This window comes from Sminthopsis crassicaudata, chromosome 3 (genome assembly GCF_048593235.1).
Source record: "Sminthopsis crassicaudata isolate SCR6 chromosome 3, ASM4859323v1, whole genome shotgun sequence".
Classification (NCBI taxonomy): Eukaryota; Metazoa; Chordata; class Mammalia; order Dasyuromorphia; family Dasyuridae; genus Sminthopsis; species Sminthopsis crassicaudata.
Genome location: NC_133619.1, coordinates 334012376 through 334027133, shown reverse-complemented (window position 1 = coordinate 334027133; position 14758 = coordinate 334012376). Strand labels below are relative to the sequence as shown.

Below are 14758 nucleotides of genomic sequence, written 5' to 3'. Positions count from 1 at the left end.
ACAAAGCTGCCTGCCTGGAGAGTCTGTTAGCTTTGTAAGGATCACTTGTGCTGGGTGTTGCCTGAAAAACCTATTTTGACATCTTCCTGGTGGGTTGACTTTCCCTCGGGGCAAGAGGGTAAAAAGCTGCTCTCAGAGGTGCAGCAATATTCTTCTCTCCTTTTGCATTGGGACAGAAGATATGTGATTGACAAAATTGATTTTAACCATTCACAGAAAAATAAAATAATTCTTAAGAAGAATGGTTTGCTGGGTCAGGATAAGAGTGCATAGAAGAAAGGAAGAGGACTCTAATTATTTTGGACATATGAAAATTAATCTTCTTGTTTCTAGGATATTTGGGCAGCTAGGTAGTATAGTAGATAGAGTGCCCAATATGGAGTCAGGAAGACCTGAAGTCAAATCCTAGCTCAGACACTTACAAAAGGAGAGAAGAATATTGCTGCACCTCTGAGAGCAGCTTTTTACCCTCTTGCCCCGAGGGAAAGTCAACCCACCAGGAAGATGTCAAAATAGGTTTTTCAGGCAACACCCAGCACAAGTGATCCTTACAAAGCTAACAGACTCTCCAGGCAGGCAGCTTTGTTTAAAAACTTAGAAAGAGCAACAATAACAATAACTGGCTATTTTCCTTCTGGTCACATACAGTCATGAAGTTAATCTTCCTGAATCATTACTTCCACCATGTTTTGTTCATTATAGAACATGTTTTAACTTTTAAAATGATTTTTTTTTTTAATAGGGAAAGCAATGATGTGATGGAAAAAGTTTTAGCTGGACCACTTGGGTTTCTAGCTCCAGCTTTGTCACTAATTAGCATTGTAATTTTGGGCAAGTCATTCATTTCTTGGACCTCCATTTATTTATTTGTATCACGAATGTGGTATGAATTCTGCTTTTGTAATGCTAGGACTGGGATTCAAACTCCAGCTCTGCTGTGCACAACTTGTGTGATCTTTGGCAACTTGTTAAATCTCTCTGGGTCTCAGTTTCCACATAAAAAAGGAGGGAATTGAGCTTTTCCAGCTTTCTAAGTCTACAATCCTAAGGGATCAGTTTACATGATCTTCAAGGCTCCTTTCAGCTCTAGCAGTCTCTAATTTTACACTGAAAACTAAGCTTCTCATTCTGTCATTCAAGGCTCTTTGTATTCTCTCCCTACTTATATTATCTCCTTGTACTCTTCCTTGTTGAGCCCACATCTGGAGTTTTTTGTTCACTTCTAGACACTAGTCATTTAATCATTTTAATAAGAAAGATGAACAGCAAGTGTTTATTAAGCACCTACTATGTGTAAGTACTGAGCTAAACTATAGGGATACAAAATATAGCCCTTGCTCTCAAGGAGCTCACAATCTAGTAAGTTGCATGACAATATGTGAGCAATTATGTATAATCAAAATACATTCTAGGTTAATTGGAGATAATCCAGAGAGCTTTTAGGGAGAGCAAGAAAGGTTTCTCTTAGATGGTAGGATAAGGGAAGTGAGAAGATTCAAGAGATGCTGATGAGGAGGGGGATATTCCAAGCAGGTGCAATAGGAGTGAAAGAAAATGCCAGAGTTGAGAATGGAGACCATTGTCACTAGATCACTACATGTAGGGAAAAGCAGAAAGCAGAAGACTGGAAGGATAGGGAGGGTCAAGTCCTGAAGGGCTTGCATATTTTATATAGGACATCAATACACTGGAAACGGACACAGAGAAAGGAAAAGCAAAATAGTCAAGGGCCTGGTGTCCATGTTATATGAGGGTTAGTTGACAGAACTCAGGTTATTTTGCTTGGAGAAGAGAGGGCCAGAGAAAAACAGTGCAGTGATTCTATCCATTCCCCAGGCCCTTCCAGTATTCTTAACCTTTCTGCTCCAGTTAGAATTAGATAAATCTGTAAGTCGCTCATAGGTGTTAACATTTTGTTGTGGTCCCTATTCTATGGGGGAAAATTGTGGAAAAGCATAAAGTGGAAAAAAAGTGCTTCAGTCTTCATTCACAGTTGATCAATTCTTTATCTGGATGTAGACAGCATTTTCTTTTGTTAATTCTTTGTACTTATCTTGGATCATTGTGTTGCTGAGAAGAGCTGAGTCATTCATAGTTGATCAGCACACAATGTTGCTAATACTGTATACAATGTTTTCCTAGTTATGCTCATCTCACTTTGTATCAGTTCATACAAGTCTTTCCAGTTGTCTCTGAAATCTGACTGTTCATCATTTCTTATTGCACAATAGTACTCCATTACATTTACCCACCACAACTTATTCAACCATTTCTCAGTTGATGGACATGCACTCATTTTCTAATCTTTTGTTACTACTAAGTTGCTATAAATATTTTTGCACTTTTAGTTCTTTGCCACTTCTGCCTTCCTCCCATTTAAAAAAAATCTTTGTGATATAGTAGTGGTATTGCTGGAGAAAGGGGTATACACCATTTGGTTGCCCTTAGGGTATAGTCCTAAATTGCTCTCCACAGTGGTTGATCCAGTCACAACTCCACTAACAGTACATTAGTGTCCCAATTTTCCCACATCCCCTTCAACATTTGTCCCTTTTTATGGTCACATTTAACATATGAGGTGGTACCTCAGAGTTGTTTTAATTTACATATCTCTGATCAAAATGATTTAGAGATTCTTCATATGCCTATAGATGATTTTGATTTCTTCATCTAAAAAACTGCCTTTTCATATCCTTTGATCATTTATCAATTAGGGAGTGCTAGGAGTAGTTAAAAAAAAAAACTAATTAAAACAAATGTCCCCTGCCTAAGATCAAAATCCATTTGATCTTTTTGCTTGATATGCATGTTAAAGGGCCTGATGTTTTAGATATTGAATCCTTGCCTTGACCTCTGCACCTTTTTCTTTATTTCTTAAACAGTTTCAGCAGACAGGCTAAATCAGGTTGATGATAACCAATGATTTAGGGGTGAATTAGGGGGATGGCTATCCTAAACATGTGAAGACTTCCAGCTAGAGAAATGAGTGGATGGGAACAATTTGTTCCAATAGCCATGAAAGTGACTGAAACAGGTGCGATGGAGCACTGAGAGCTTGGTCTAACATTGAAAATATCAAGGTCATCTGCTATATCCTAGGCCATCAGCAGTCATTTTTGACTTTTGCTTTGCCATTGGGCTTAGATGATTTAAGAAGAGAGAGGCTGATGACTTTGTGCATCTCTGTCTCACTTAAATATAATTTACTCATAAGTCAAGACATCAACTATGCCGTCATCGGTCCTCTTTAGAAATGAAGGATGAACAAGGTCAAGGTTATCACTTCCTCAAACTCCTGATAATTGTTTGGTTTTTGAAATCTTGACTGAGTATTTACAACCCTAGTCTTGGTCCTGCATAAGAATCATTTGTCCCACTATTGGCCATTCATGTCATTGTATGACACTAACAAATTGCAGCTACCATCTTGATGCCAACGAGAGTGTTAAACTTGGGTCACAAGACCTAATAGAAACTCTACTGCCTATTACCATTGTGGCCTTGGTCAAGTGGCTAATTACTCTGGCCCTCAGTTTCCAATAGAGAGTTGGATGAGGTGACTTCTAAGGCACCTCAGACTTTAGTTTTGTGATCCTTCAAGGTGCATTGAAAGGCCTGCCTAATTTTTGAAGTCTTCTTTATTTCCCATGTTCTTCTCCCTTCTTGGCACTTCTTGGAATCTAGAGCATTGTTTAAGAATCGACTTAAGTCAGTTCTGAGGTGATTGCTATCTGCATCCTTTCTCCAAGTTTGTATGTACTATGTTCAGGCTGCTCACTCCTGTCCCTTTTAGAAATAAGCTCCTTGAAGATAGGGATTTTTTTTTCCATTTTGTTTTTATAGCCCCACCATCTAGCACCAATCATTTATGCTTGGTACATAGTAGGTGCCTAATAAATGATGTTAAATTGAATTGAATTGAACTCTAGCCAACATAGATCTCTCTAAATTTTGATCACTTATAATATTTTAAATCTTTTAATGAACAAAAAACTTTACTGTCTCTCCTTTCTTCAGATGTTGAAAAAAGAACAAAACCCTTGTAAAAATATACATAATTAAGCAAAACAAATTCCCAAGTTGGTTATTTATAATGTATATAATTAATGAGTAATTATATATGTTAATATGGTATGTATTTATTAATAGGGGTGTGTATGTGTATCTCTCTTTCTTTCTCTCTCTCTCCTCCCCTCTTTCCTTTTCTCTGTCTTCCTGTCTCTTTGTACCTTTGCCTCTGTGATTGGATTTCGCTCCTCTGCATTCATCAGCTTAAGTTAGGAAGTGGGTAACATGCTTGCTTCATCATTGGTCCTTTGGAGTAGTGATTGGTCACTGTCTTGATCAGAGTTCTTATACTTTTCAAAACTGTTTATAGTTTTGTTGTGGGGCAGCCAGTTGGCACAATGGATAGATGCTGAACCTGTACTCAGGAAGATGAGTTTTCCTGAATTCAAATCCAGCTTCAGATACTTTCTAGCAGTGTGTCCCTGGCTCACATAACCCAGTTTGCCGCAATTCCTCATCTGTAAAATGTGTTGGAAAAGAAAATGGCAAACCATTCTAGTATCTTTGCCCAAAAAAAAAAATCCCAAAAGGAGTTATAAAGAGTTGGGACATGACTAAATTACAGAACCACAACAATCAAGTTGTATCACATTTACTATTGCATGTCTTTTGTGTGGTGAGAAAACATTCAGTACCCTTTGTTATGTACTATAGTATAGTCAGTTCATCATTTTACCTGATATTCTGTTCAGAATACAAATGAAATTACTTTTCTCTTATCAATAGGGGAATTTGTCTACTATTATTGCTGTATGCTTTAAGTTGTGGTATTGTAAAGCAGCAAGGTAGGATCCTAGAAAGAGACCCTATCCCTAAGTGGGAGAGTGGGAAGGTACCTAATAAAGTAGGAAAATAAGAGGAGCTGATAGTCTTAAGCCTTGTGGGTTTTTTCCTTTTCTTTAAAGTTCTTTCCTAGTTTGTTTTATGCTCTGGTGAGAAAATCCATACTGCCTTCCCTGATAAAAATCACTGTAAGGCCTTAATCCTTCTTCTTGCCAGTACCAACATGTGTCTGTGCAGCACCCCTGACTTGCTTCATTCCATTCTTGCATTCCTTTCACTGTTTTCTTGATTCTTAGGCTTTGCAAGTCTGTGCTTTGGTTGATTTTTCTTTGCATAGAAAAGTAATCATAAATCATGTCCAAAGCTGTTCTTTGGCCACTGCTGGAGTAGTTTCCCACCCAGCTATACTCACTCATCTGGACTTTTCCATCATGCAAAAATATCTTCATCCTGGTACATGTCTCATCGGTACCTCCTGTCTCTAGGCCCCCTCCCTCTGATTGGAGAGTGGAGAATTTCTCTCAAAATCTCCATTTAAGGAAGGGCTCAGGCCAACCACTTTATTTTCCACCTAGCATCACTCTCTGAACTTTTCCATCATTTCCTCATGGCTACCTTCCTTCTACTCATGTCCTATCCTCCCCATAGCTTGTCAGCTTCTCTTTGAATATTATTTATTGTAAGCTCTTTAAGATCAGGGATTATATTTTTCTACACTGTATTTGTGTTCCCAGCACTAAGCACAGTGCCTAACACATAGTAGGCACTTAATAAAATGTTTATTAAAAACATGGTAAGACATATATGAACTGATGCAAAGTTAAGTGAGAACAACTGAAAGATTATTGTATATAGCAACAGTAATGTTGTAATGATGAGCAACTGTAAAACACAGCCTACTTTGATACAGTGATCTAAGACAGTTCCAAAGGACTCATGGGGGAAAAAGCCATCCACTCAAGGAAGAGAACTGATGAACTCTGAGTGCAAATTGAAGTATAATTTTCTCACTTTCTTTATTTTTCTTAATATGGAAAGACAGTTTTCATGATTTCACATACTTGTTCACATGATTTCACATAATTGATATCATATTGCTTGCTTCTCAGTGGTTAGGGGAGGATAGAAGGGAAGGAGAGAATTTGGAACTTAAAATCTAAAAGAAAAGAATATTACATAACAAGTAATAGATTAAAATGTTAAGGTTTATTTCTTGATTGATTTATTTAATATTTAAAATAACAAATATTTAAAATAGACAAATATTTAAAATAACATCATCTCAGTGAATTTTTTTCCTCAAATTTTATTCATAAGTTCTGTGGCCTTTCCAAAATGAAGGGCATCTATACCCATCTGCTTATGTTGAAGAAGCCTGCTTGTCATAACCTTCTTGATTCTGATGATCATGTAATTATTGCTTTTGGTGGCCACTATCTTAAGCATAAGAGGAGGAAAATGGAACTTTAATTAATTAATTCTTAATTCATTTCTTTCCCATTAAAATGTGTGTTCCTTGAGAGTATGAATGACTTCATTTTTTATTATATTATTATATATTCATTCATTATATACCACAGCCTAGCACAGAGCCTGGCACATTAATAGGTCAAATGTTTGTTAATTGATTAGCTGAGAGGACATCTGTTACCCAAGCTTTACTAATGGGTAAAGATCCAGATGTGGGAACTTGATGGGTGGTACAGCAGGTGTGAGCTTTGGTTCTAAGGGATAGCTGGTGAGCCACACAGGAAAATCATGCTCCTGAGCCCCCATAAGAATGGAGGGTGCTTATAATAAGGCATACATGGCCAGAGCACAGAAGTGGACTAAAAGTGTGACTACTCCTGTGCTTAACAAGTCAGAATGGTCAAATGAGAAAGTACAGACATACCTCATTTTATTATACTTTGTTTAATTCCATTGTGCAGATAATTGTGTGTGTGTATTTACAAATTAAATGTTTGTGGCAATCCTCTGTTGAGCAAATTATATTGATGTCATTTTTCCAGTGGCATGTGCTCACATCTGTGTCTCTAAATCTCTGTGTCACATTTTGGTAATTCTTGCAATCTCAAACTATTTCATTATAATTATAATCTCTGTTATAGTGCTCTCTGGTCAGTGATCTTTGATGCTATTATTGTAATTGTTTTGGGATGCCACAAACTATCCCCATATAACACAGTGAACTTAATTAGTAAATGTGTATGTTCTGAGAGCTTCATTGACCACACATTCCCCAGTCTTCCTCCCTCTCCTCAGGCCTCCCTATTCCATGAGATTCAACAATATTGAAATTATATCAACTATTAACCCTATTAATGGCTCAAAATTATTATCAGTGACTTAGAGGAAGACAGATACAACATGTGTATTATCTTTATAGATGACACAAAGGTAGGAGGAATAGTTAACATAGGAGGTAATAGAATCCAGAAGGATTTTAGATTAAATCTGATAAGGTGAAATTTGATAGGGATGAGTATAAAGTGCTACATTTAGGTTCAAAAAAAATATAGTTCACCAAGTATAGGTATGGATAGGTTCTTATGAAAAAAGATATGGAGTGTCTAGTGAACTACAACCTCCATATAAGTTGTCCGAATGAAGTGGTAGTCAATAAAGCTAATGTGATTTTAAGGTGTAATAAGAGAAAGTCAATGTCTAGAATGGAAGAGGCCATAATACAGTGGTGGGATGATAAATGTTTAACTGAAGCATAATGCACTTTTAAATTTAATTTGCATTAACATTTTCTCCATCAGAGATAATCAGCAAAACAATAAATCAAGCAACAGTTTGTAGTGTTTATCAATTTCCAAGGTGTCAGTACATTGTAAATGAAATTTTAAAAGTGGGCTTGTGAGCCAGTTGGCCCCCCAGTAGAATTTTCTGTACTCTTTCCTGATCAGACCACATTTCTATTGTATTGTACTCTCTGCACCTCACTTTAGGAGAGGCATTGAAATATGTCCAGAATAGTATTACCAGTATTGCTAGGGAATTAAATACCAAGGATTACTTGTAGTAAGTGGGAGTGCTTAGCTTAGAGGCAGTTAGGTGGAATTATGGTTAGAGTTCTGGGTCTAGAGTAAGACTCAAATTCAAATTCGGCTTCAGATACTTATTAAATATGTAATCTTGGGCAAGTTACTTATCCCTGTTTGCCTCAGTTTCCTCATCTGTAAAATGAGCTGGGCAAACCACTCCATTATCTTTGCCAAGGAAATACCCAATAGTGTCACAAAGAGTTGGATGTTACTGAAAAATGACTAAAAAACAACTCAGGGTTGTTGTAAAAGGGAGAATGCTTTCTTGATAAAGTATTTTATAAATTTTAAAGTACTATATAAATGCTAGTTATCATCTTATTTTGGGTGGAAGGAGGTCATGTTATCTTTCTTCAAGTATTTGATGGCCCCTACTCTGAAAGAGGTCTGATTTCTTTGTTGCACCTGAAGGAATAATTATGAGCAATGGATAGAGGTTTCAGTGAGTCAGATTTAATCTTGTTGTAAGGAAAAATGTCTAAGCCCTGGAATTATCCAAAAGTAGAATCAACTGCATCTGGAATTTTTCTCTCCCTTCTTCCCTTCCTTTCTTCCCTCCCAATTGGGGTTAAATGATTTGCCCAGGGACACACATCTAGTAAGTGTTAAGTACCTGAGGCCACATTTGAACTCAGATCCTTCTGATTCTAGGGCCAATGCTCTATCCACTGTGCCATCTAGCTGTTCCCCTGCATCATATTATTGAGAGGAACAAAGGTCTATTTTCACTTAGCACAGTTCTTTGCACACTTAATAAATATCTATTGAATTGAATTAGATAGTTAATATTTCTGCTGTAGAAAGTTCTTGTTTAGTTTGGACCAGATGACTTTGGAAGTCCCTTTCAGGCCTGATAATTTCTGATTTCAAGTTTTTTTTCTCCAGACACAAAAATCGAATCTTCCTTTTGACATATCACAGCAACCTTCTTCTAGGGAAGGCTAGTTTAGCAGAAATGCTCTGCTGATCTCACATAAGAATTGTTCATCCTAGGAAGACCTGTTTAATTCTTAGGGATAATGAAATTCTTTTTTTTCTGAATACACAATTTGATTATATAAGAGTGTGTGTGTGTGTGTGTGTGTGTGTGTGTGTGTGTGTGTGTGTGTGTGTGATCATTTGTGTAGTGTAATGATTGGGGTCCTGCACCTGAATTCAGGATATTCAAGTTCAAATCTGTTCTTAGACACTAGCTGTGTAACCCTGAGCCCATCACTTAACTGTTGCTTGCCTCACTTATAAAAATGGGGGCTAATAATAGTACCTCCCCTGAAGAATTTTTGTGAGGATCAAATGAGATATTTTAAAAATTCTTTGAAAACCTCAAAGTGCTACATAAATACTAGCATTACTACTATTTGGAATTTAACATCTTCATTAAGTAGGGATTGCAAGTATCATTATTCATATTTTATAGAAGAAGAAACCAAAGTACAGGATAGTGAAATGGTTTATCCAGGATGCCACAGCTAGCAAATATCGAAATGTAGGGGGAAAAAAAAAAAGTGAGATACCTAAGAATGACCTGATTTCTAATCCTTCTCTCCCCTTCCTTCTTAGGACTTTGGTAACCTAAGGTCAGTCACATCCCGGTGTGATCTGAGGGCAAATCTCCTCAAAAATGGTTGTGGAGGGGAAATTGAGAGCCCAGAGAGCAGCATCATTGTCCTGAAGAACCTTCCTCTGAGCATCAAGGGCTCTAATCCTGCTAACTCTGATGTCATTCAGATGACACCTCAGAAGATTGCTATGAATCTTCGGCCTGGTGAGTTGCCCTGAACCAGAAGAGCAGAAGAATTTAGTTGATTAGTGGTTGGGTGGGGAGTTAAGGAGTGATAATAAGGGGAGGGATTTTTCCCTAATTTTAATAGGGGGGTATATTGGTGTTCTCACTTCCAAGTTAATAAAATGACTTCCATTTTAGGGGAAAATGTTACTTCTACAGAAAACAAAGATTGTAATTATTTGAGTCAGCACATTCCATTCTGAGTCGGCAACATTCTGAAGGGGACACATTCTCGTGCCCAGAGATTGGCATTTCAATACTTGAATTTGGAGACACATCTTTTACTTGCCATTCCCCTCAATGGAATGTGTGCTCTTTGAAACCAGGGGCAGCTTTCATTGTCTTTCTATCCTTTGCACATAGTAGGCTCTTTATTGGATTGTGTTGGATGGGGTCCTCTTATCCTAATTTGATATAGTCCTGTGGAGCCAAGCTTAATATTCTCATAATTATTCATACTTAAGCATTTGTAGTAACTAAGTATTTTTGAGGTATGCAGTACAAATATTGTTATTCCCATTTCATAGTCAAGTCAGCAAGCATTTATCGAGTACCTACTATGTGCCAGATATTGTGCTAAGCATTGGGAGAACCAAAAAAAAAAAAAATGACAGCAGTCTCTTCCCATAAGGAATTCACAGTCTTAACTATTTTCTAACCTAGATACATGCTAGATATATTGGAAATATTGAAGAGAAAGTAGACACTAGCATCATAGGGGAGCAGGAAAGCTTTATTAGAGGCACCTAATGATTCAGTGGATAGAACATAAGGCCTGAAGTCAGTCCTGAGTTCAAATTTAGCCTCAGAAATATACTAGCTGAGTAACATAGGCAAATCACATAATCTCTTAGTTCAATTGTATAATGGGGAAAACAAGAGTACCTACCTCCAGAGTTTGTTGAGAAAATTAAAAGAGAAATATTTGTAAAGCACTTGGCTCGGTGCCTAGAACATAGTAGGTGCTACACAAATGTTTATTCCCTTCCCTTCCGTAGAAGTTAAGCTTTATCTGAGACTTGAGGGAAGCCAGAATGTCAAGTGAGGAAACTGATCGTAAGGTCACAGAACTAGCAAATATCAGTGTTTGGGCAAATCTTGAGAGGAGCAAGTGACATATGATGTAGGAGATTGAGTATCACTGTTCTACAAGTTTATATTGATTTCAAGGGAATTATTCTTGCCTGAAAACCCTAGGATTATGTTCTTCTCTCTAACACAACCCTTACCCATGCCTTATAGTCTAGGATATCACTTTTAAAATTGCCTCAGTTTCCTTATCTGCAGAGATGAAAGATTTGAATTCATTGACTTTTATAGTCCCTTGAAGCTCTCTTGCCTTCCACAATGAGGTTATTCCAAACTGTAACTTCCTGCTGAAACCTATTATACAATCTCCCTTTCCCTTCCTCTCCCATACCCTTTCCCACCTCCCATTTTTATTTGCTATCAGCAAAGAAACTCACTTTTTTTTTTTTTTTTTTTTTTTAAAGAAAAGAGGCCATCTCTTTTGAGTTCTCTCTTTTCCTTTACTTCAAATCCCTTAGGCATCAACCATTATTCTCTCTTCTTTTGCTTTTTTGTTTTTATTGAAGACAGAGACAGGATCCTTCTTCCCAAGATTCGCCCCTCTACTTGGTCCCTTGATACCCATCCATCCTATTTACTTTGTCATTTACCCCCATCAATTATGCCCTTATGCTTTCATCTTCATTTTCCTTATTTACTCCTTTCTCTAAAGGCTGCGTGTGTACCCAGGTATCACTCATGAAAAACCTTCAGAATAACATCTCTTTGCCCTTTTACAACCCCTGGGAAGTCGGGTTCTCTCCATGTTTCCTTCCTTCCTTCCAATATGTTATGTTAATTATTTTCTTAAAAGCCAAAGAAGGTGCTTCCAAGTTGTGATTGGGCCTGTTTGCATGGCTTCTGATGACGCTGGCCATGGCTTTCTGGTCACTTAAGGACAAAAACAGGCCTTGTCCATGTGGAGTCTCCACCCTTCAGAATTAATAGATGTCTCAGGATTTTCTGAGTCACCCCACCCCACCCTGTAGACAATCCACCTGAGTTGTTTGCTGTATCTTTGAGTATCCCTTCTAAGCTATGGCTATGTAAACCTCCTTTTGAAAGGTGAGTAACCTGTGAGTGTCTCACTTTGTTGCAACACTGGACCTATACTGCTAGGGGATTAGCAGGAGTCAAGCCCAATCTTCTATGCTGCCAAAATCTTAAAACAAACAAACAAAAAGGCATCCCTCCAAAAGTTGATTGTCTTTATCTCTTTTCTCATACTCTCTAGTCCCTTGAAGCCTGGCTTCAGGTCTTGCCATTCAAATGAAACTGCACTGTACTGCATTACCAAGTGGTGTAGTGGATAGAGCACTGGGCCTGAAATCAAAAGACCTGAATTCAAATTTGGCCTCAGATTGTTATTACCTATGTAATCCTAACCAAGTCACTTAACCCTGTTTGCATCAGTTTCCTCATCTGTCAAATGAGCTGGAGAAAGAAATGGCAACCTGCTCCAGTATTTCTGCTAAGAAAACCCCAAATAAGGTCACAAAAGATTGAAACAACTGAAATATATGCTGAAAACTTCCACATGTCTACATACAGACATATGTACTTTTAGATTTGGGGAGAGTTTTTTTTTTTTTTTCCTACTGCCTATTATAATTTTTTCTAGCATCCTTTGGATTTTAATTTTTTTAGATAATAGCATTTTGTTTTCAAAATATATGCAAAAATATTTTTCAACATTCACCCTTGCAAAATCTTGTGTTTCAAATTGAAGCCATAGTCATACAGTACATCTTGGGCCATCTTCATTTTTCCTGACTTTTGTCTTGCTACTGGACTTCAGTGACTCTGGAAGAGGGGGTGAGGCTGATGACTTTGTGTTTCACTTAAATCCAACTCATATGCAAGTCAATATCCTTGTCCTTTTCGAAAACAAAGGACAAACTATAATCCCATGTACACTTTGATTTCTTGGGATTGTTTCCCCCAGTAGAATATAAATTCTATGAGGCTAAGGCCTATTTTTCATTTTATTTTTGTATCTTAGAAATATCAGGAACTTAATAAATGCTTATTGATTGGTTGAATGTTGGATTAGATGAGAAAGTATCCTGTTATTTCCTTTTACCAGTGTGGGAAATTGACTTGCATGTTCCCTTAATAAAGAAATGGGAGACCCAGTCCTCAAACTTAGGTTTTTGAAATTTAAGTCTTGTCTTCTTTCTTTTTATATGACACCTCTTTGGAAATCATCATAATCATCATCATCAATAATAATGATTAACATTTATATAAAGCTTATTGTGTCCTAGACACACATGCACTTCTCTGAGGTTTGTAAAGCATGTATTATCTCATTTTTATTATAATAATTGTCCCATAAAATAAGCATTTCAGACGATATTATTTCTGTTTTACAGATGAGGAAATTAAAGCTGAGAGTGGTTAACTTGCTCAGGGTTACAGAGCCATTGCCCAAAGCTCTATTTGAATTCAGATCTTTCTAATTCCAAGTCCAGCACCCTAATCTGGAGGCCACAAAATAAAATCTTTCAAAACAGAAAAATCTTATCCTTGTACAAAATCCTAACGTCTCTCAACCTGAACAGTTTACACTTCGAGTGTAAGTAGGGACTGAGAAAGATATAGACAAGGACAGCTACCAGGGAAGGAGAGGCTGCTATATGAGAGCAGCCCCAAACAATTGGATTCTTCAGTCTGAAAAAGTGAAGGTTAAGACTGGGGCATATTAACCATCAGTAAGGTAATTCAATCCATTAATCACTAAACAATAATTAAGTGGCTGTTATGTGCCAGGCACTATTTTAGGTACTGTGAATAAAAGACAAAAATAAAGCCATTTTTGACCTAACTGGATAAAATGATCATGATCTTATCAGCTTTGTAAATTCAGAAGTCGAGATATGGCATGGGATAGTAAATGGCATGCTGGGTTTGGACTTAAGAAGGTCTATATTCAAATCCTAACTCCTAAGATTAGCAACTAAGTGAACACAGCAAGCTTCTCAATCTCTGTGTGGTTCCCCTGTCTATAAATAGAAGTAACAATAACCTATAGTAACTATCTTAGAGACTCATTATGAAGTTCAAGTTTATGTAAAGTGTTTTCTAAATCTTAAATCATGATAGAAATATTATAACAATTATTAATAATAAATATTAGAACTAAATGTCACTCAAAAGAAGCTGGAAAACATTAGCATTTGGAAGAATAAGGGAATATATTCATGACTAGGGTATCTGCATGTTAGAGGAATGATGACTTCTAAACAATCCATTAAATGCATTTTAATTATGAATCAATAAATAGTATAAAAAAAGAAAAGAAAAATGTGATAAAAAAAACATTTATTAAGTGACTTCTAAGTGCTAGGTACAGTATTAAGTGCTGGGTAGATAAATAAAAAAAGGAAAGTAAGTATCTGCCCTCAAGCTGTTTACAATCTAATGGGGGAAGACAAAAGGAAAGCTGAAAGGGATACCCCATCTAGGGATATGATAAAAATGAAGTTGAATTTGAAATCAAGGAGAGCAGCTGGTGACAAATGAAGAGATGGCTGGCATTTTGACACTCTGGTTCTCCAATCAAAGGGGCAGAAGCAACTGAGGGTAATGCTATTGATGCTGCTGCTGCTGCTGGTGCTACTGCAGCATGAGTAGCAAGACTGAAGCATGTTTCCATGATGATGAGTTTTCTGGTGATGAGTTTTTCCTGGCTCTAGAGTGATGAAAATGACGATAGAGTTGAAACTAAGAAGAAGAAATGGTTGGTGGCAAATGAAAGATATTGACATGGAACATGAACATTTTAATATATAAGGAATTGAAAAAGATTACACACAAAACTCTGAATTTCTGGTGTGTACAGTTTTTAAAAATATATTAAATTTAATATATTAACAAATTGTCTTTCTTGTCAATGTTATTTTCCTCTATTCTGTGTATTTAAAAATATTTCTTTGATGTATGTGTGTGTGTTTGTATGTGACAGAGAGAGAGAGGGAGAGGGAGAGAGAGAGAGAGA

At 36.9% G+C, this 14758-nt stretch overlaps 1 protein-coding gene across 1 annotated transcript in view; it reads left to right on the top strand.

The window, feature by feature from the left end:
* ITGB5 (integrin subunit beta 5) overlaps positions 1-14758 on the top strand; it is a 192069-nt gene that overhangs the window by 29507 nt on the left and 147804 nt on the right. Inside the window, exon 3 of the mRNA XM_074301446.1 lies at positions 9465-9669. Coding sequence (XP_074157547.1) covers positions 9465-9669 — 205 coding nt within the window. The remainder of the gene's footprint in view (positions 1-9464; positions 9670-14758) is intronic.